The sequence below is a fragment of the Pipistrellus hanaki genome, assembly GCF_964339955.1.
Source record: "Pipistrellus hanaki genome assembly, chromosome: 2".
Lineage (NCBI taxonomy): Eukaryota > Metazoa > Chordata > Mammalia > Chiroptera > Vespertilionidae > Pipistrellus > Pipistrellus hanaki.
The window spans coordinates 53,317,112-53,338,584 of NC_140504.1; the positions used below are offsets into that span (position 1 = coordinate 53,317,112).

At 44.0% G+C, this 21,473-nt stretch overlaps 1 protein-coding gene and 1 long non-coding RNA gene across 2 annotated transcripts in view; one reads left to right on the forward strand and one right to left on the reverse strand.

The window, feature by feature from the left end:
* LOC311616307 (protein mono-ADP-ribosyltransferase PARP14-like) overlaps positions 1 to 9,932 on the reverse strand; it is an 85,542-nt gene extending 75,610 nt beyond the window's left edge. The window contains exon 1 of the mRNA XM_084871498.1: positions 9,621 to 9,932. Coding sequence (XP_084727624.1) covers positions 9,621 to 9,807 — 187 coding nt within the window. The 5' untranslated portion in view covers positions 9,808 to 9,932. The remainder of the gene's footprint in view (positions 1 to 9,620) is intronic.
* The window catches only part of LOC311616425, a 104,479-nt gene that overhangs the window by 79,157 nt on the left and 3,849 nt on the right, over positions 1 to 21,473 (forward strand). The window lies entirely within an intron of this gene.

Here is a 21,473-nt window from a genome sequence, read left to right on the forward strand (position 1 = left end):
AATATTCTGCACATATATATAGTTTGTTTCCCATTTTTTTAGTTTGCTTCTTCTCTCTCTCTCTCTCTCTCTCTCTCTCTCTCTCTCTTGGTTTTCTCCCTGTTTTCCAACTTCATTTTGTCATTACTTTATTTCTTCTAATTTTTTTTAATTTTATTTATTTATTTATTTATTTATTTATTTATTTATTTAATTTTTATTTATTTTATTTTTACCTTCCTTCCTTCCTTCTCTCCTATACCCTAATTTGCCTATCGCTAGGGGTTACCTTTATTAGAGGTTATTAATATTGTAAATACATTCCTGTTAAGGGCCTCTTGTGTTGTACCTGGTAGTGTTATATTTTGCACCTTTAAATAAACGCAAGAGAAAGAACACCACATAACCAGACATCCTGAAAAGAGATACCATGGGAAGACAAAAAAATACCCCGCAAATGAAAGAAAAGCAGGCATCACCAGAAAAGGAAGTAAACGAGCCAGAGGCAAGCAGCCTACCAGAGCAAGAGTTCAGAATAATGATCATAGGTTGGTTAAAAAGAATGGAAGAGAAATTTGACAATAACCAAGAAGAAATGAGGAAGAACCATCAGGAATTGAAGAAGAACCAAGAAGAAATGAAAAATGGCATCGCTACCATGAAGATCTCAATAGAAAGCATCAAGAGTAGACTAGATGAAGCAGAGTACCGCATCAGTGAGCTAGAAGACAAGATGGAAAAAAATACCCAATTAGAGCAGCTTCTAGAAAAAAAAGATTAAAAAGCAGGAGGAGAGCCTACGGGAACTTTGGGACAATACAAAACAAAATAATATTCAAATAATAGGGGTTCCAGAAGGAAAGGAAACTGAGGTAGACATGGAAAAAGTATTTCAAGAAATAATGACAGAAAACTTTCCTGAGATAGAGAAGAAAAAAACAACACAAATCAAAGATGCTCGCAGAGTCCCAAGCAAAATGAATCCCAGAAGACAGACGCCAAGGCACATTATAATTAAAGTGGCAAACAACAACGACAAAGTAAGAATTTTAAAAGCAGCCAGAGAGAGACAGAAAGTTACATATAAAGGAACCCCCATCAGACTAGCAACTGATTTCTCAACAGAAACATATCAGGCCAGAAGGGAATGGGATGAAATATACAAAGTCATGCAAAGGAAGGGTTTGAATCCAAGAATACTGTACCCAGCAAGTCTATCAATCAAAATTGAAGGGGAAATCAGGAGCTTCACAGACAAAAAAAGACGGAAGGAATTTATCTCCACCAAACCAGCAATGCAAGAAATGCTAAAGGGTCTACTGTAAAAATTAAGAAATAGGAAGTGAAGAAGGAACACGGGTATAGAATAAAAATGCCATCAAATGAGTACCTATCAATAATAACCTTAAATGTAAATGAATTAAATGCTCCAATCAAAAGACATAGGGTGTCAGATTGGATAAGAAAACAAGACCCTTACATCTGTTGTCTACAAGAAACCCACCTCAGAAAAAAAGATGCACACAGACTGAGGGTGAAGTGATGGAAAAAGGTTTTCCAGGCAAATGGAAAGGAAAGAAAAGCTGGGGTAGCAATACTTATATCTGACAAATTAGATCTCAGAGTGAAGGACATAACAAGAGATAATGAAGGCCACTTCATAATACTAAAGGGAACAATCCAACAAGAAGAAATAAAACTGGTAAATATATATGCACCCAATACAGGAGCACCCAAATACATAAAAAAAAAAAACTGCTGGAGGACATTAAGGGAGAGATTAATAGCAATACAATCATAGTAGGAGGTTTTAATACCCCACTGTCACCCTTCGACAAATCATCTAAACAAAAAATCAGCAAAGAAATATCAATCCTAAATGACTCACTAGACCAGATGGAATTAATTGACATCTTTAGAACATTCCACCCCAAAGCCACAGAATATACATTCTTCTCAAGTGCACATGGGACATTCTCAAGGATAGACCACATTTTGGGACATAGGCAAAGTCTCTTCAAATTCAAGAAGATAGAAATCATATCAAGGATCTTCTCGGATCATAGTGGCATAAAACTGGAAATTAAGTACAATAAAAACAATCCAAAGAAATCAAACACAGGGAGACTAAACAACATGCTATTAAACAAGGACTGGGTTACCAGAGAAATCAAGGAAGAAATTAAAAACATCCTGGCAACAAATGACAATGAAAACACAACAATCCAAAATCTATGGGACACAGCAAAAGCAGTTTTGAGAGGGAAGTTCATATCCTTACAAGCCTATTGCAAAAAACTAGAAAAAATGGTAGCAGATGATCTAACTCTACAACTCAAAGAGTTAGAAAAAGAGCAACAAGAAAAGCCCAGAGTAAGCAGAAGGAAGGAAATAACAAAAATCAGAGCACAGATAAACAACATAGAGACCAAAGAAACAATACATAAGATCAACAAAACCAAGAACTGGTTCTTCGAAAGGATAAACAAGATTGATGGACCTCTAGCCAGGCTAACCAAGAAACAAAGAGAGAGGACCCAAATAAACAAAATCAGAAATGAAAGAGGTGAAATAACAACAGACCCCACCGAAATACAACAGATTGTTACAAAATACTATGAACAACTCTATTCCAACAAACTGAACAACTTGGAGGAAATGGACATATTCCTAGAAAAATACAAACTTCCAAAACTCAATCAGGAAGAATCTAAAAACCTCAATAGAGCAGTGACTTGGGAAGAAATTGAAACAGTCATCAAAAAGCTTCCAGCAAACAAAAGCCCAGGGCCAGATGGCTTCACAGGAGTATTTTACCAAACATTCAAGGAAGAACTAAAACTATTCCAAAAAATTCAAGAGGAAGGAACACTTCCGTACTCCTTCTATGAAGCCAGCATCACCCTAATACCAAAACCAGATAAAGACAACTCAATGAAAGAGAATTACAGGCCAATATCCCTCATGAACATAGATGCCAAAATCCTCAACAAAATTCTAGCAAATCGACTCCAGAAGAACATCACAAAGATCATACACCATTACCAAGTAGGATTTATTCCAGGAATGCAAGGATGGTACAATATCCGCAAATCAATAAACGTGATACATCACATAAACAAATTGAAAGATAAAAATCATATAGTCATATCAATTGATGCAGAAAAAGCATTTGATAAAATCCAACACCCTTTCCTGTTAAAAACTCTTAAAAAGGTGAAAGTACAAGGATCATACCTCAACATAATAAAAGCTATATATGATAAACCCACAGCCAACATTATACTCAATGGGCAAAAACTAAAACCATTCCCTCTAAGAACAGGAACAAGACAGGGATGCCCACTCTCACCACTCCTGTTTGACATAGTTCTGGAAGTACTAGCCATTGCAATTAGACAAGAGGAGGAAATAAAAGGCATCCTAATTGGAAAAGAAGAAGTAAAGTTATCCTTATTTGCAAATGACATGATATTGTACATAAAAAAACCCAAAAGACTCCATTAAAAAAACTAATTGACTTAATAAATGAATTTGGCAACGTAGCAGGATATAAAATTAATGCCAAGAAATCCATGGCATTTCTATACAACAACAGTGAAACTACAGAAACAGAGGCTAAAAAAGCAATTCTATTTACCATCGCACCAAAAAAAATTAAGATACCTAGGAATAAATTTAAGGAAGGAAGTAAAGGACCTATTTGCGGAAAACTACACGACACTGAAAAAAGAGATAGAGGAAGATGTAAACAGATGGAAGAACATACCATGTTCATGGATTGGTAGAATCAACATCATCAAAATGTCCATACTTCCTAAAGCAATCTATAGGTTCAAGGCACTCCCCATTAAAATACCAACGACATATTTCACTGACCTAGAAAGAACTCTCCAAAACTTCATTTGGAACAATAAAAGACCCCGAATAGCCACAGCAATCCTGAAAAAGAAGAGTAAAGTAGGAGGGATCTCAATACCAGACTTCAAACTATATTACAAAGCCACTGTTCTCAAAACAGCCTGGTACTGGCACAAGAACAGACAAATAGATCAATGGAATAGAATCGAGAACCCAGATATCAACCCAAATCACTATGCTCAATTAATATTTGACAAAGGAGGCACGAATATACAATGGAGTCAAGACAGTCTCTTCAATAAATGGTGTTGGGAAAATTGGACAGACACATGCAAAAGAATGAAACTAGATCACCAACTTACACCATTCACAAAGATAAACTCAAAATGGATACAGGACTTAAACATCAGACGGGAAACCATAAAAATACTAGAAGCATCCACAGGCAGCAAAATCTCAGACGTATGCCAAAATAACTTCTTCACTTATATTGCCCCTAGGGCAATGGAAGCTAAAGAGAGAATAAACAAATGGGACTACATCAAAGTAAAAAGCTTTTTTACAGCAAAAGAAACCATCAACAAAACAACAAGAAAGCCCACGGTGTGGGAGATCATATTTGCAAATATTACCACTGATAAAGGTTTAATCTCCAACATTTACAGACAGCTTATACAACTAAATAAAAGGAAGATGAATGATCCAATTAAAAAATGGGCAATGGACCTAAACAGAATATTTTCAAAAGAAGACAGAAGGAAGGCCAAAGGCGCATGAAAACATGCTCAAAGTCACTAATTGTCCAAGAGGTGCAAATGAAAACAACAATGCGGTACCATCTCACACCTGTCAGAATGGCCAACATCAACAAATCAACAAACGACAAGTGTTGCCGAGGCTGCGGAGAAAAAGGAACCCTCGTGCACTGCTGGTGGGAATGCAGACCGGTGCAACCACTGTGGAGAACAGTGTGGAGTTTCCTCAAAAAACTGAAAATGGAACTCCCATTTGACCCAGTAATCCCACTTCTAGGAATATATCCCAAGAAACTAGAAACACCAATCAGAAAGGATATATGGACCCCTATGTTCATAGCAGCACAATCTACAATAGCCAGAATTTGGAAACAGCCTAGGTGCCCGTCAGCAGATGATTGGATCCAAAAACTATGGTACATCTACACAATGGAATACTATGCTGCCATAAAAAAGAAGGAATTCTCATCATTTGCAGTAACCTGGATGGAATTGGAGAACATCATGCTGAGTGAAATAAGCCAATCAATGAAAGAGAAACACCACATGACCTCACACATTGGTGGACGATAAAGATCATTATAAACTGGTGAACCAAGAGACAGATATAGAGAAAGTAAAGCAACAGGCAGACTGTCAAATTACAGTGGGAAGTGTAGGGAGATCTGGGGGAGATAATAGATCAACCGAAGGACTTGTATAAATGCATATAAGTACAACCAATGGACATAAAACTATGGGGAGGGAGGGGATGTGTGGGAGGGAGGGAGGAGGGCAATAAAAAGAAAATAAAAAAATAAAAAAATAAAAAATAAAAAATAATAAATAAATAAAAAAAAAATTTAGTACAGTACCTAGTGCTCAGTGGGCACTCAGAAAAGGAGCAAGATTTATTGTACAGTAAAGGTAATAATTAAAGCATTCGTCATGGTGAGCAGTGAAGATTTGGTGCTGGGACATGGCATGATAAAAGCCATGTTTTAGGAAGGTGACTCCGGTAACTGGGACCAGAATGGCCAGGAGCATAGTTTAAAAGTTTTTCAATACATCCTTTAACTTGTGAAGATAAAAGCCTCATATCTGATAAGAAAAGGAAAAGGAAAAAAATGGATGGAGGGATTTTTAACAAATAGCAAATCAGGCAGTTGGGCTGTAGTGAAAAAACAAAACAAAACTGAACAGTGAACATAAGCATTCAAAAACCTGGATTAGAACTCCAGCTCTAGATGAGTAACATTAAGAAACTATCTGAACTTCTCTTAAATCAGTTTTCTCACTCATACCAGTGGCTTGTGAATAAATTTTGTAACACACACAAGAGGTATGCAAATATAAGTTATAAGAAGAGGCAGGCAGAGGTAGAAAGGCAAAATTAGTGTCTCTCACACTGTGGGGAATAGAGTGTAAGGTTAGAAGAGGAGATGTGATTGACATGGTACAAAAGTGTCAGGGTGAAGGAGAATCATTGAGAGTTCCGTATTGTTCAGAGTTGCAGCCCTGCCATGAATGTTTGGCTACCATGTTGCATTCTGATATGGTTGGCCTGATGAGGCTGAGGATACAGGTAGGAATCTTTCAAAAAGAGGGGCTTACTGGCCTCCTCTCAGCGAACCTTCAGGCCAAGGACTGGGACGGGGGAAGCTGGGGTGGATGGCGGCGGACTCGTCCCCTTTCCCAATGGGGCTGAGGGCCAGCTCCCTCCTTTTTCTTTTCCATGAAAATCCCAGTCAACCAGCACTCCCGGAAAACAGGAGGCCTCCAGTACTTGGTCTCCTCAAGGGAGGCGGAAGTCGACCAGATGTCCCAGCCTGGACCTAGTCTAGTCTTTGGCAGTGCTTCAGGTTATTGGATTGACCAGTTGTCTGTGCAGATGAAATGAGTGATTGGCAACAAGGGGCTGGTGTGGGGGCTCAGTCGGGGGCAGAGCCAGATGACATGAGCTGAGCTGTTGAAGACTGGGAGTGGAACCTCAAATAAAATAAATGTTGCATTTATATATTAAAAAAGAAAAAAAGAGGGGCTTAAATAGCTTTCCCACCTCAACCATCCATGGAAGGGTAGGATGCCAACTAGATAAAACAGTCTCCCATAAACAATATAAGAAAAAATGCTGAACTCCAATCTCACTCTTTATGGGAGGAAAGACACCTTCATAGAGACTCTTAAGGGGCTGCCCTAAGCTTGAGTAAGGGCTGGAAAAGAACCTGGTGCTAGAGAAAAAGATAAATTGTGTAAGCCAGGTTGTCCAGAGTCATGGATCTCTGTGATTAAAATCCTCCTTTTATTATTCCCCACACTTTGGTAGAGTCATATCCATATTTGGGCATTTAAATGTGTCAGCCTGGTCTTAGCCAGTACTGGTCAATGGTTAGAGTGTCAACCCTTGCACCAAAGGGTCATGGGTTCGATTCCCAGTCAAGGACATAGGTTGCAGGTTTCATCCCCATAGTAAGGGTTGAGTGCAGGAGACAACCAATCAATGTGTCTCTATCACGTTTATGTTTCTTCCTCTCTCTCTCTCTGTCTCTGTCTCTCCTCTCACATTTCTCCCTAATCCCTCCCAATCAGTGAAAACATATCCTTGAGTAAGGATTAACAAAAATAAAAATAAAATAAAGTAAAATAAAAGTGCTAGCCTGACTCAGCTAGTGTGGCTCAGTGGTTGAGCATCGACCTATGAACCAAGAGTTTAGAGCACCTGCCTAGGTTTTTATTCTAGCTCCTCGTTAATATGTCTATCTCCCTAACCCTTATTCTCTGAATTCAATTAAGTTATTTTTAAAATAAATAAATGTGCCATCCTGTTGTGTGTGCAATATGCACGGCATCACTACTTCTATAGGGGAGATGGCAGCAAGATCAGTAAGTGCTCCCCAACAAGGAGAAGGTGACTTTGGGAGGAATAAGGCTGAATCTCTGATGTGCAGCCACCCGGACCTATGTTCTTTCTGCATCATCTCAAACCATCCACATTTGCTTTTATTAATGGGTTTCCTTATCCCAAAGAGACTGACAATAATCAGGAGCCAAATTAGACCAGAAAGGATGATAAATAAATGTACACATCCAAAAATCTTCAAAGTCAATTTTCACACAACTTTTCAGAAACTCAATTCACTATATAAAATTAAGATGCTGCTTCTCAATAGTTCCACTGTGCTCTACGGTAATCTCCACAGAGAAATGCTGCTGGGCTCCTCCTGATTATGTGAACCATGTGACTAAAGTCCCATAGCCACTTCGTGGTGTGGAGGGGATGGGTCTACCTGTAAAGACAAGATCTCCTGCCCTAGGACTGCCAGGGCAGGTCATTCTTTTTCTTTTCTTTTCTTTTCTTTTCTTTTCTTTTCTTTTCTTTTCTTTCTTTCTTTTTTTTTCTTTTTTTTTAAGCAATTTCCTGACAACTTGCTGCTGACAAGGCTGTCCTCTGATAGGAAACCGAAACTGACTGGGACTTTCCACTCCCCAAGAACTTCTACCATAAAAGGTCATTAGCTGCAGGGATTATGGGATGTCTGTGCTGGGGGTCACACAAAGGGGCCATTGGGGCAGCCTGGGGGTGGAGGTAGGGGTTCCTGGGTTAGAACAGGTGAAGGAAGATGCCTGGCAGGAGACTGAAATTGGTTCTACTTTGAGGGCTAGAACAGAATGATGTTAACATCACAGAACTATATTTTGCACTGGTTGTATTTTTATGCTGTCTGTGTTTCCTATAATGGGCTCCCATCTTGTTCATCTAGGGTCCTCAACAGCCAGCATTCTCAAACTTTAGTGCATCAGAGTCACCGAGGGTGCTGGTTCAGAGAGCTGATCCTCTCCCACCCACCCACACTCAGGGCTCCTGAGTCTCTGGGACAGAACCGGGCTGTGTCTGTTTTACCTGCTGAGGGTTAATGAGATGCTAAAGAAGAAAGAAGCATTGCCAAGGGCCAGAACCATGGTGATGCTAACAGTTGAAATCAGAGTGGTAACATCCTTGAGGAAATGACTGACATCATACAGCTGCCCTTCTGGGCATTCCTTGGTGAAATTAATTCTTGGAAAACTGTGTACCTCAAAAGCTCACAACTCTCAACCTCCTTAATCCCCGTCTGACGACCAGCCTGAAACCAAGGGACAGGTACCAGCAAACTTCCAATAAAGACAGAGGTGATCCCGAGCAACTGCCATCTCCCTCCAATAGCCTCTCCACTTCACCCAGACAATGTGATTTTCAGCAGGTCTCTGCCCCTCCCCAGGTGACCCCAGAACCACTGGGAAGCTCCCTGACCCCTGGGGTACTCTCATGACTCCTCCCATTGCTTATCCCCTTTCCTCCCCCAACCCTAAAAATTAACAGAAATAAGAGGGGCTCTCCTCTCCCTCCCTCTCAAATGGAGCACTGCCACTCCCACAGGATCAGTCACCAAATCCTGAACAGCACACAAACATGCCCCCGCATCCCCACACTGGCTCTCATTGTCTAAGGACTCCCTTGTCCTCACTCAGAATAACTGCAGGAATCTCTTCAAAGGTCTGATTTCCATGGTCTCCCCCAACAGAAATCAGCGGACCTATTTCCAACCAAATGCATCTCCCTGATTTGGACTTTCTATCCCGGGAAACTTTCTCTTCCCTTAAAATCGTGTTCCGATCAACCCTGGGAGTTCTACATCTGCTGCCTTAAGAGGCAGAAGACCAAAAGCACAAGAGATGTAACTCTGCCATCAGCACACTGTGTATCATTCACCCATTAACGCACTGTGTAGCCTTGTCCAAGGAGGAGAGAGCCTGGGCTCTCAGAGCCTTTCCTTCCACCAGGCGAGGTCCTGCCCCACCTGCACCTCTGGGCAGAGGTGGCCCAGCTGGGTTCCTAGAAGCTCAGGGCAGAGGAACCACAGTGACCCTGTGCATTTCTGGTCCCTTCTGCAATCCACCCACTCCCAACTGCAGCTGCTGGAGCCGCTCCCACTATGGGCCCCAGTCCTCCTGTCCCCTCAGGGAGAGCCCCATGGTCTCCCCTCTCCCCCGCCAGGAGCCCCTCACCGTCAAGAGGATGGAAGAGAACCAGGAAGCGGGCTGGGCTGCCAGGTTCCTGTCGGACCTCACACTCCCCTCCTCCAGATCTCTTCTGGCTCTGGAAGTACAACTGCAACTTGGTGGTCAAGCCCTTTGGGGGATGGGGACCCCAGGACCCCTCGACCAGCAGAGGGAAGGAATCGGGTGCAGCCATTCTCAGCCCTGTTCAGGGCAAGACTGCTAGTCCTACCCCCGCTCAAAGCAGTTAACTTTGCCTCTTTCACTTTCTTTTTGGAGGAAAGAATGGGACTCCTCCCTGCTCTTAGGTTACTGCCTCTGGCTGTAAACAGCAACCCCAGATTTGATGAGTCACCCCCTAAAAACCTTCACTTTTCTCTGGGGCCCAGGGCAAGGCCATCTAGTATTTGGGTATACACGGGTCCCTAAACTCAGGGCTCATTTGCCACACACATAAGCCACAGGTGAAATCAGCAGCTTTTTCTGGGAGCGATTATCATTCACACACTACCAGTGCATGAGGTCAGAGAAGTGTCTCTTGGACTGCTAAGGAGTTTGCAAGTACTGTCTCCTAGTCAGGGCAGGAGATGGAGATGGCCCTGGTCAGAGGAAAGGAAGGGAAGGAAGTGGGGACAAACAAAGTTTGCCTCAATAGGACATTTGACAAGGTAATAAAATAGTTCATCAAACTGTGGATCTTTAGAATATTTGGGGTCCATTTGGGAACTTTCAACAATCAACTGTCTGAATTTTACCTCATTTGCCTTCCTTTGCACTTTGTTCCCTGATACGCAAATATCCTATGTCTAGAAATGGGGGGAGGACTGTACATCCACAGATTTTTTTAGGTAATATTTACAAGGTGCCATGCACTTGGGATGGATTCAACTGATGGACACAGTTCCTGCCCTCTCTGAGCTCAGGAAGACTGTGGGACAGAGGAGTTAGGACAGAGCAGAATGAGTGTTCTTGGAAGGAATACATAGGTTTCACAGGATGGAACAAATTAGGAGGGGCTCAGGGAGGGCATATGGGGAGGTGAGATGTGACCTGAGGTTTGAGAAGAGGACATGCCATTGTGTTGTACCTGCACAGAATCACTGGCTGTTGTGGCAGCTAGAGAAGAGGCAGGGAGAGCTACTGTATTGTCTCAGGTGAGAGATGGGAGTGGCTGAGACCAGGGTGCTGGTAGAGGAGGGCCTTCTGAGAAAAGATAGGATTCCAAATCCATACTGAAGGCACAGCTGAGAGACTGGATGAATGATGTGGGCAGTGAGAGAAGAAGCTCATGGATGACAGATGGCATGAGCAACTAGCTGCATCTGTGATTTTCACCCAGTGTGCCACAGAATTTTTGAAACATGCAATACCTGAGTATTTAGTCAGGGTCATTGACCTCTCTTCTCTTAGTCAAGTAAAAATATGACAAGAGCCAACACAGCAATAGCCGTCTGGTGTGAATGAATCAAAATGTTACCTATTTTTGCCGAGACCGGTTTGGCTCAATGGATAGAGCGTCGGCTTGGGGACTGAAGGGTCCTGGGTTCGATTCCGGTCAAGGGCATGTACCTCAGTTGCGGGCATATGGCATATCCCCAGTAGGGGGTGTGCAAGAGGCAGCTGATCCATGACTCTCTCTTATTGATGTTTCTAACTCTCTATCTCCCTCGCTTCCTCTCTGTAAAAAAATCAATAAAATATATTTTAAAAAAACAAAAAAACAAAAACAAAATGTTACCTATTTTTTTGTGTGTCAGATTGCAAAAAAAAAATATGTATTTTTGGTGTGCCACAGAATTTTAGTGATTGGGATTATGTGTGCCATGAGATGAAAATTGAAAATATGAGCTAGATCATCATGACATCTACCAGGTAGGAACACCCAGGGAGGCCAGAAAGGTAGAAGGGAGGCTAAGAATGTGTGTAGCCATAATAAAAGAGTGTTTCCAGTGAGAGGGAGCGATTATCATTCAAACACTACCAAGGAGGGGAGAGCCTGGTCTGAGAAGTGTCTCTTGGACTGCTGAGGACATTGCAAGCACTGTCTCCTAGTCGGAGCAGGATAGAAAGATAGACTTGGACAGAGGAAAGGAAGGGAATGAAGTGGAGACAAGCAAAGTCAGCTCTTCCAGAAGTGTGACTAAAGGAAAAAATAACTAGGCAGCAGTTTATGGGGTTAAAAGATTAGGCAGTTATGTTTGTTTTCTGGCTTTGAAAATATTTTTAAGATGGAAGAGTCTTAGGCATGTTTAAATATTGGTAGAAAGAAGTGAAGGAGCTGAAACTGGTTTGGCTTAGTGGATAAGAGCTTCAGCCTGCAGACTGAAAGGTCCCACAAATCGATTCCGGTGAAAGGCATATACCTTAGTTGTGGGCACATTCCCAGGATGGGGTGTGCAAGAGGGAGCTGATAGATAATTCTCTCATATCAATGATTCTAACTCTCTATCCCTCTCTCTTCCTCTCTGTGAAAAATCAATAAAATGTCTTAAAAAAAAAGATAGAAAAAAAGAAAGAAAGAAAGAAAGAAAGAAAGAAAGAAAGAAAGAAAGAAAGATAGAAAGAAAGAAAGAAAGAAAGAAAGAAAGAAAGAAAGAAAGGAAGGAAGGAAGGAAGGAAGGAAGGAAGAAAGAAAGAAAGGAAGAAAGGAAGAAAGAAGGGAAATGAAGGGAAGGTTGAAGATCAGGTTGTAAGAGAAGGTGGGATGGAATCCTGGAGGTAGTAGAAACCTGAGGAGGGGACACTTTTCCCACGCACCAGGAACAGTTGGAGATGGAGTAGAGAATTGGAGAATTCTGAGTGACTGTTGATGGAAGGTATGGAAGTCCTTCCCTGGTGGATTCTGTTTCCTCTGCGAAGGAGGTAGTGAGGTCTCTCAGATTCTGCCAAAATTAGGGCTGCTTCCCCCCTGCAGGACTGGACCTGACATATTGTCCCCTAGTCAAATAGAACCTAAATTTCAGAGATGGGCCAAAGAGAGTTCACTGGGCTTTTGTTCTGATCCATAAGAATGTTGAACTGTATTCAGTTTTGTTTTGTTTTGTTTTTTCCCTCCAGTTTTCTACCTGCACGTGGTGCTCATCATCCAGTTCTACCAGCTTGGTGCACAGTCCAGGAAATGGGGAGGACCCAGAAGGGCAAGTCATAGTGATAGATCCTCCCTTCCTCCAACTGATGGATGGAGAATGACATAAACTCCACCTGCAGCCAGACATTCCTGAGCACTGAACCACCAATCAGCACCTGCCAAATACCCTAAGCCCCCTGATTCCTATGTCCTTAAGTCCCTAATCATATGCTTTACATGAAACCATCAATCAGCATGTGCTGAGTGCCCTAAGCCCCATCCCCTCTTTTATCTCCCCTTAAAAGGTGCCTGAACCCCGGCCCTCACTCATTCTCCTCTGGAAAGCAGCCTGCAGTGGTTCTCTTCTCTCCAATAAAGCCTGTGTCCTGGCATCCCAGTCTCCAGCTCCTCCGTTTCATCTTTCACATAGCTCTTTGCCACACAGCAATGACTGATTTCCCACAAGGCGTCTCACCCCAAATCACAAGTAAAATCAACATCCTCTTCTCACTAGAATTTGTGGCCGCAGAACTGGGCAAATAGTTTTTGTTTTTCCCCACATCATCATTTTCAAGAAATAAAACCAGCGTGAAATTGAAACTCTTTATTTATGGGAGAGGTAAAAGTGGGTTTATAGTTGTAAGAACATGAAACAGGGTGTTTATGATTTTTAAATATTTATTTATTTATTGTTTTAATCCTCACCTGAAGATATTTTTCCATTGATTTTTAGAGAGAGGAGTAGACCCAGAGAAATATCTATGCGAGAAGAACACATAGATTGGTTGTCGGCTGGAGAGAAAGTTGCAACTGAGGTACATGCCCTGACCTGCATTGAACCTGGCACCTTTTGGTCCACAGGTCGATGTGTTGGACCCCCCGAAGGAGACCCCTGCCCTAACCCAGGATCAGCGACGACCCAGTCAAACACAAGAGACGGCACTTGATGCAAACAGCAAAGGGATTTATTCCAGCGCGCTGGGACCTGACCTGTTACTCACGCAGGAGCAGCCAAGTCAAGTCCCGAGCAGAACTTCTTACAGGCTTATAAAGGCAAAAACCGCAAAGTTAGAACAAAGGACAAGAAGAGGGGGTCTTCCAGAAAGAGGGACAGGAATTCCTTGAGGGGAGGATAGACATTATCACAAGGAACAGGGTGGAACCACCGCAGGATGTTGATAATACATCAAGTTTACTACCTCTAGGGGCTGAGTCTGGTGGTCTGGTGCTGTGTTGATAATACATCCAGTTTACTACCTCTAGGGGCTGAGTCTGGTGGTCTGGTGCTGTGTTGATAATACATCCAGTTTACTACCTCTAGGGGCTGAGTCTGGTGGTCTGGTGATGTGTGGCTCATATCCTGTGTTTCCTGGGGCAGTTCTAAAGGTCATATTCCCAAGGGAGTTCTGGGCTAGCAAGGGGATTTTTCTATATTATTTATTTCAGCCTTCACATTCCCCTCTTTTTCTTTTGGGTAAGTTCTAATCATGGAACTTCAGTCCTTATATACCCTTCTCCGGGGTTGTCTCCCTGGCGGAGGGACTGGTAGTGCTGCCTGAGCATTAGTACCTGCACAGCACTTATTCTCTCCCTGATGAAGGTGATTAGGCAATTCCTTGTCTAAGAGAAACAGGGAAAAAGCACAAGGAGTTATTCCATCGGTACAAGCCCACCAAGTCCCTTCAGGGGCAGCCAGCAGGGCTGCTTCTCCTCGAGATGGCTCCTCCGGTAGCAGGATGGTGGAGGCGCAGGATGAGGCGTAGAAAGAGTCCTTGGACAGTGAACTTCTTTACCCACACTGAGTCTCCGGGCTGGAAGGGGTGTACAGGGTCCACGGTGGGCACTGGCAGTATATCTGGAACAAGCTTACGGGTGGCTCTCTGGATTAACTGCAGAGCCTATAAGGACTTGAGCAAGGGAATGGTTATGAATTCTAGCTTTCAGTTTCTCCCTGACCCTAGGAAGGAAGGAGGGAGGTCTACCATACATGATCTCAAAAAAAGGGGGGAACCATCCCAGTAGGAGATACACCTGGCCCATAATAGGGCGAAGGGCAGGGGGTTGGTCCAATTTTCACTGGTTTCCAGGATAAATTTAATTAAACGTTTTAGAGTTCTGCTCAGGCCTGTCCTAAGGCTTGAGCTATACTTTGAGATACCTTGCTACAAAGGCTGGGCTGTTATCTGGTCCTATGACTACTGGCAGCTCGAATCTAGGTATAATCTCCTGGAGTAATTTCTTGACTACTATAAAGGCAGTTTCTGTCCTAGTGGGGTATACTTCAACCTAACCTGAGAAGGTGTCTATAAAAATTAGCATGTACTTGTACCTTAATGCTGGTGGCTTAATCTCTGCGAAATCTACCTCCTAATGCTCTCCTGGGTAATTTCTCTGGGGCCCAAATTCCCAGGGGGACCCTCTTAGCATTTACCTTGCTTAGCATTTACCTGTGCACAGACAGTACTTCTAGTGACACTTTTACCTTACCGAAGCTTTGTAGTATCTGCCTCACAGAAGTTCAGAAGTCTTGGTGACACCTAAGTGGGTAACCTGGTGTAACTGGACAACTAATGTCCGACCTAGAGCCTCTGGGACCAGCAATCTGTCATCTGGAAGGGGCCACCAACCATCTGGTCTTTTGATGGCTTGCTTCTGTTCAGCCAATTCCTTCTCTTGTTTGGTGTAGGTCGGGGTCCGGCAGGGTTACTAAGACTTGTAAAGGCCCCACTGGTTTTTGGGCATCTTCCTTAGCAGTTTGGTCTGTGGCTCTATTTCCTCTGGCTTCAATTGTCTCCCCTTTCTGATGTCCTTTGTAGTGCACTATTGCAACTGCTTTCAGGAGTCAGATGGATTCAAATAAGCTAAAATCTTTTTCTTATTTTTAATGTTCTTTCTGGCTGAAGTTGGTAATCCTCTTTCCTGGGGGACGGCACTGTGTCCCCATAGAAGGGCCTGGATTAGGGCCAAAAGTTCAGGAACTGTGCCCAAATGGTGTGGTCCAGGGTGACTACTGCTGCCCCTGTATATCAGATCCCATCCCGAACGTAATTGCTCCCATCTATGAACAGTACCTTGTCTGGTGATGACGGCAGGACATCTGTCAGTACTGCGTCTGTTACCTCTATGTCATCATGAATGGGTTCTTCTGGATCATCTGGAAGCAGGCTGGCAGGGTTGATGGTCAGTGTCTTATGGAATCGGACGCAGGGCTGGTCCAGGAGAAGAGCGTGGCACTGGGTGATATTTGACATCCATCTCTCTGGAGCACCTCAAAGGAGGGCCTCAACGGCATGGGGTGTTGTCAGGGCTAGCTCCTGGCCCAGAGTCTGCTTATCTGCCTCCTTCATCAGCAATGTAATGGTGGCCGCTGCTCAGAGGCACACTGGCCACTCTGCTGCCACAGAGTCTAGTCTCTTAGACAGATAGGCAACAGGTCTCTTCCAGGGACCTAAAGTCTGACTGAGAACGCCTTTGGCAATGCTCCTTACCTCACTCATGTAGAGGTGGAAGGGCTTCGTGACATCTGGCAAGGCTAGGGCAGGTGCTGAGACAAGAGCCTTCTTTAGCTCCTCAAAGGCCCATTGTTCTACGTCAGTTCAGTTCAGCGGCTGCGTTCCTCCAGCACGTGTTCCTTCTTAGGTCTACAGTCCTTCTTGATGTCCAAGGAAAACAGTCAGTTTGTCTGATGGCTCCCTGGACTGATATCTTCCTAGAGGTCCCATCGGCTCTGTCAAGACTGAATAAACTTCCCAGTGCTCACCAGGAAATTAATAGCTTTGCCTTTCACTTGTAAGGTTACCCTTGGGAGCTTAATTGAAAAGAGCCCCAGTTCTGTCAGTCTTCTTCCTTGAGGTTAAAAACCCTTGGAATCTAAGTCTCCCTTTATTTCAGATAGTCTCTGGCTCTTCTGGCCTCACCTTCTGTAAACTGCCACATTCTTCCTGCAGATAAAGATCTCAGATTCAGATAAGACCAAAAAAGGGAACAGGAGAATTTCTAGCTGCGCCTTTAAGCCTCCTAACAGAACACGGTGAAAAGTGTCCAAGCAGTCACCGGGGGTTTTAGGGTCCCCTTGGGGTGCAGGGGGGTCACAGGGGAATTTCCCTCCTCGCCTTACTGCCTCCAGCTACTCAAAACAAAACCTGGAGGTGAATGGAGGCAGGGAGCGAGCCTCCACCAGGGTTTTTTCATCTGGCAGTCCGCTGCTTGCCTCTTGCTAGCAAAGGTGCCCTGGGGGAACCGGTGACCCCTACACTGCAATCAGACCCCCTGACCTTTTTGACAAGCTCTTACTGATTTTAAAATTATAACTTAAGAGTTGACACACACACAAGGACCAAGTGGCCCACAAAATATTTTCCTTTTCTTTTAAAGATTTTACAATGTACTGTAATCATTAATTACATTAAACTTAAATGGCCAATTGAAACAAACAGTTCTGAGACCGTTCTTCCACCACTGACCAAGACTGGGTGGTGGCAGAAATAAGATTCATTTAGTATTTTTTTTTTTTTTTTTGAGCTTGCTGGACAGACTTGGCAACTTTGCCAGCTCAAGCTTCCTTCTTGTAAATAGTTAACTTTAGAATTTGGTCTTTGCTTTTAATTTTTTGTACCATAATTGTTACAATTTCATACCTTCAAATCAATAAACATAGACATAAATATTGTTAGGTGGGCTGATACCCCTCTGATAGAAAGCAAAGCACCCCTGGGAAAAAGGAATCCCAGTGGCCACTCGGGGCGGTTTGCTAGCCATCAGAGCACTCAGCTTTAAACAAATTAAAGGTTTCTTTCTTTCTCTCTCCTCAGTGGTAAACAGAGTGCTTAATAGTTGCTGGCAGTCATCCCAGGTGGGCTGGTGAGTGTAGAATACAGGCCCCAGTAAAGTTATCAGCCCCTGGGGGTTCTGCGAAAAGGGGGGATTCTGATTCTTCCAATTGTACAAATCAGAGGAGGTAAAAAGAACATAAGTCCTTAGGCTCAGCCCATGGGAGTCCATCTCCCCCACCTCCCCAAGCGGCAACAGGGCAGCCGTTCAGCTTTCACTAAACTGAGCTCCCAAATGAGTGTGGGGAGGGTGAGGGGGAGCTCATCAAGAGTGGTCCCTTTTCTATCCCCCTCACTAGAACTGGAAGAGTCAGGTGACACAGGGGGATCCTTCTCGATGGCTCCTTCTCTGGGCAAAGGGGGATACTTCACTCTCATCTGGGATCTCACTGGGGGGTCAGGCCCCTTCTCCTTGTTTGGCGAGGTAGTGGAGGCAGCTGTGGCCACACAAGGGGGTGGGCAAGGGGATTTCAGGCCCAACATCGAGTCTTCCTCAGGAGCCTCTAAAACAGGGGGTGCTGAAGGCACCTGATTTGGCTTCTCTCTGCTCGCCTGTGGCCGGGCGAGTAAGACGGACCTGGGAGGTCTCTTTCCCAATTTTCCTTTGTCAAGGAGACAACCATACTCCTTCAGCCATTTGGGGTTATCAAAAAGAACATCAATCCAGATATCAATGTATGTAAGTTGGTCCGGATGCCCAGGGCTCCTATAGACTATCCGCCGGACTCCCGTGCAGGGCCCCATGTCTAGGGTCCCTGTTGAAGGCCAATCAACCCTAAATGTCAGCCACTCCAATTCACAGAGTCTCCGGAGAGTGAAGGCATCTACAGAAACACCATAGCCTTCACCTCGTTTTTTAAGTCCGGAAAATTTTTAACCATGCATTCAAGGGGACTTAGGTGACTCTCCTTTGAGTTTCCTTGTCCCATTTTTCTCTTTCTTCCCAATTTATAAACAGTTAGGCAACAAATAATTCCAAAACAAATCCAAAAGAGTAAAAACAAAAACACTTTTACCAATTCCCACACACTCGATTGCGGCCACACTCTCTCAACACTCACAACAACACTCATTCAGACCAGAACAACACTCACTCAGACCAGAACCAGGGAGTCTCCAGACTCCAAAACCAGACAGAACCAGGGAGTCCCCAGACTCCAAACCCAGACAGACACACAAAAATCCACTTGAATCTCTTCCACAAACACACGATTGGGGCAGACGGTCGCGGCTGCCTCACTGTCTCAGTAACCAAACCTATCCGATCTTCGCAGGGACTCGAACCCGATACCTGATCTTCGCCGGGACTCGAAGCCGACACCTGATTGCCGGGACTCGAAGCCGACACCTGATTGCCAGGACTTGAACCCGACACCTGATTGCTGGGACTTGAACCCGACACCTGATAAGGAGACTGCCAGGCGCCCCTGGCTCTCCTGCACCCTTGGGGCGTCCCCCAGGGTTGCAGCCTGTGGCCCTCCGGCATGTCTACCGACCACTGTCCGGCCACTCTCACGAGTCGCCGAACGGCTGCCAAACCGAAAGTGCGCGCCCAGAACCTGAACAGAAGTTTTCACAGACAATAAACACAACACGGCACAGAACCAGACAAACGAACTTGGGGTACCCCTTTCTTACCTCCAAGGTCGGCTCCACGGTTGAGGGGTGGCCGCCGATCCCAGATGAGCCCCCAAATGTTGGACCCCCCGAAGGAGACCCCTGCCCTAACCCAGGATCAGCGACGACCCAGTCAAACGCAAGAGACGTCACTTGATGCAAACAGCAAAAGGATTTATTCCAGCGCGCTGGGACCTGACCTGTTACTCATGCAGGAGCAGCCAAGTCAAGTCCCGAGCAGAACTTCTTACAGGCTTATAAAGGCAAAAACCGCAAAGTTAGAACAAAGGACAAGGAGAGGGGGTCTTCCAGAAAGAGGGACAGGAATTCCTTGAGGGGAGGATAGACATTATCACAAGGAACAGGGTGGAACCGCCGCAGGACGTTGATAATACATCCAGTTTACTACCTCTAGGGGCTGAGTCTGGTGGTCTGGTGCTGTGTGGCTCATATCCTGTGTTTCCTGGGGCAGTTCTAAAGGTCACATTCCCAAGGGAGTTCTGGGCTAGCAAGGGGATTTTTCTATATTATTTATTTCAGCCTTCACAGATGCTCCATCTACTGGGCCAATCTGGGCAAGACTCACAAAGTTTATTCTTGTATTATTATTTATTAATTACTCTATTATTTTTCCATATAAACAAATGTAAAGTTCCTACCTTTGCCCCACCCTATATAGTAGAAGTTTTAGCCAGCTATTTCTGTTTTTCTTTCAAGGATTTATTTCATTATCAGCAGTGTGCCTTGACATTCAAGTTCCACTCATCATCCCTGGGCAGATTGGGCAAAAGTAACAGAGGATCAGGTGGGCAGGTCTTGAAAGCCAAGGAAAGGAAGTTCTACAAGAAGGAAGTTGTGGACTGTCATCAGCCCCTGAAGCTGGAAACCAAGAACAACAGTAATTAATATAAATGTGAGAAGTCTGGCAGAAGGTGGATCTGGACTTCCCTTTAAAATTCACAGGGCGAATTTCCATTTTATGACCAACTGCTGACTCAATGGCCTAAAGCAAACACCTCCAAAACCTGATAATCTTACTCTTTACTATAAACATTACCATTGATATATCTGTTTGCATTCCTAAAAGGCAATTGTGTATTCTAGTAAATAAAAGCAGCTGGGTAAAGGAGACTCAGTGGAACTTGACTGTCCTGGCCTCCATTCATAATAATCAAAATTAATCTTGTTTTGTGTGTATCACTGCTACTTCACTTCTTTCCAAGCCTTTGAACTCAAAAGCCAAGCTGGCCTTGGCCTTTCATACCCTGAAGTACTTTGTCTTCTCTCCTAGGTTGTTTTGAGCCTATTCACCCTCCCCCTTCCCACAGTGTGCTTATCCTCTCTCAATTCTCTGTCTCCAAGGGGTGTCTGCCTCCTGAAACTCATTTCCTTCCAGGGAAGCAAGGGTCTTCTCCAGGCCTGGTGATGGTGACCCTCCAACATAGGAGTAGCCATGTTCACATGGCTGATCTAGGTTCTCCTTTCACCTCATACCCACAGCTGATATATTTTTTTTTATGTATTTTATTACTTTCAGAGAGGAAGGGAAAGGAAGAGAGAGATAGAATCATTAATGATGAAAGAGAATCATTAATCAGCTGCCTCCTGCAGACCTCACATTGGGATTGAGACCACAACGTGGACATGTGACCTGACTGGGAATCAAATTGTGACCTCCTGGTTCATAGATCAACCCTCAACCCCTGAACCACGCCAACTGGGAGCCACAGGTGGTCTTAATATAGAATTTTCAGCTACAGTTTTGAGCTGAACTTCCCTTTCTCTGCCTCATCCAAATTTCCCTTTTCAGGTTCTTACAACCTTCTATGCAAACTTCATCAGTCTCCTTTCACCTTCTCAATACTTCTTTACAAACCCTTCCCATTTCACCCATTGCAATGTACACTGGGAAAGGGTGCTTTGCCCATCTGCCTGAACCAGCGAGTTGTGAGCACCTCTTGTCCTTGTCTCTGAAACTCCTGGCCTAGGTCCCCTGCATAGGATGTGACTTTAGAAGAAGTGAAGCAAGCCGCCCTCTCTGTTACCACACCAAGTTCAGTCCTCAGACATTTCACTCTGCCAGTACAGTAATTCCTCATGTATATGTTCCCACAGGAGTCATTTAGGTTCACTGATACTACCATTGGCTGGGAAGTGGAGGGAGGCTTCTACAGAACAGTCCAGAATAAACTAGGTTTTTCCAAATTTGTGTGGGATGAAGAGTAAAGATCCTTCCTGGTGATCTAATAGGTAACCATTGAATGAGACACCCATGTGTTTATCTCAAGACAAGCATTAACCAGATACTGAACCCCTTTTTCGTAGTGCCCCCTCCCCTTCAGCACAAAG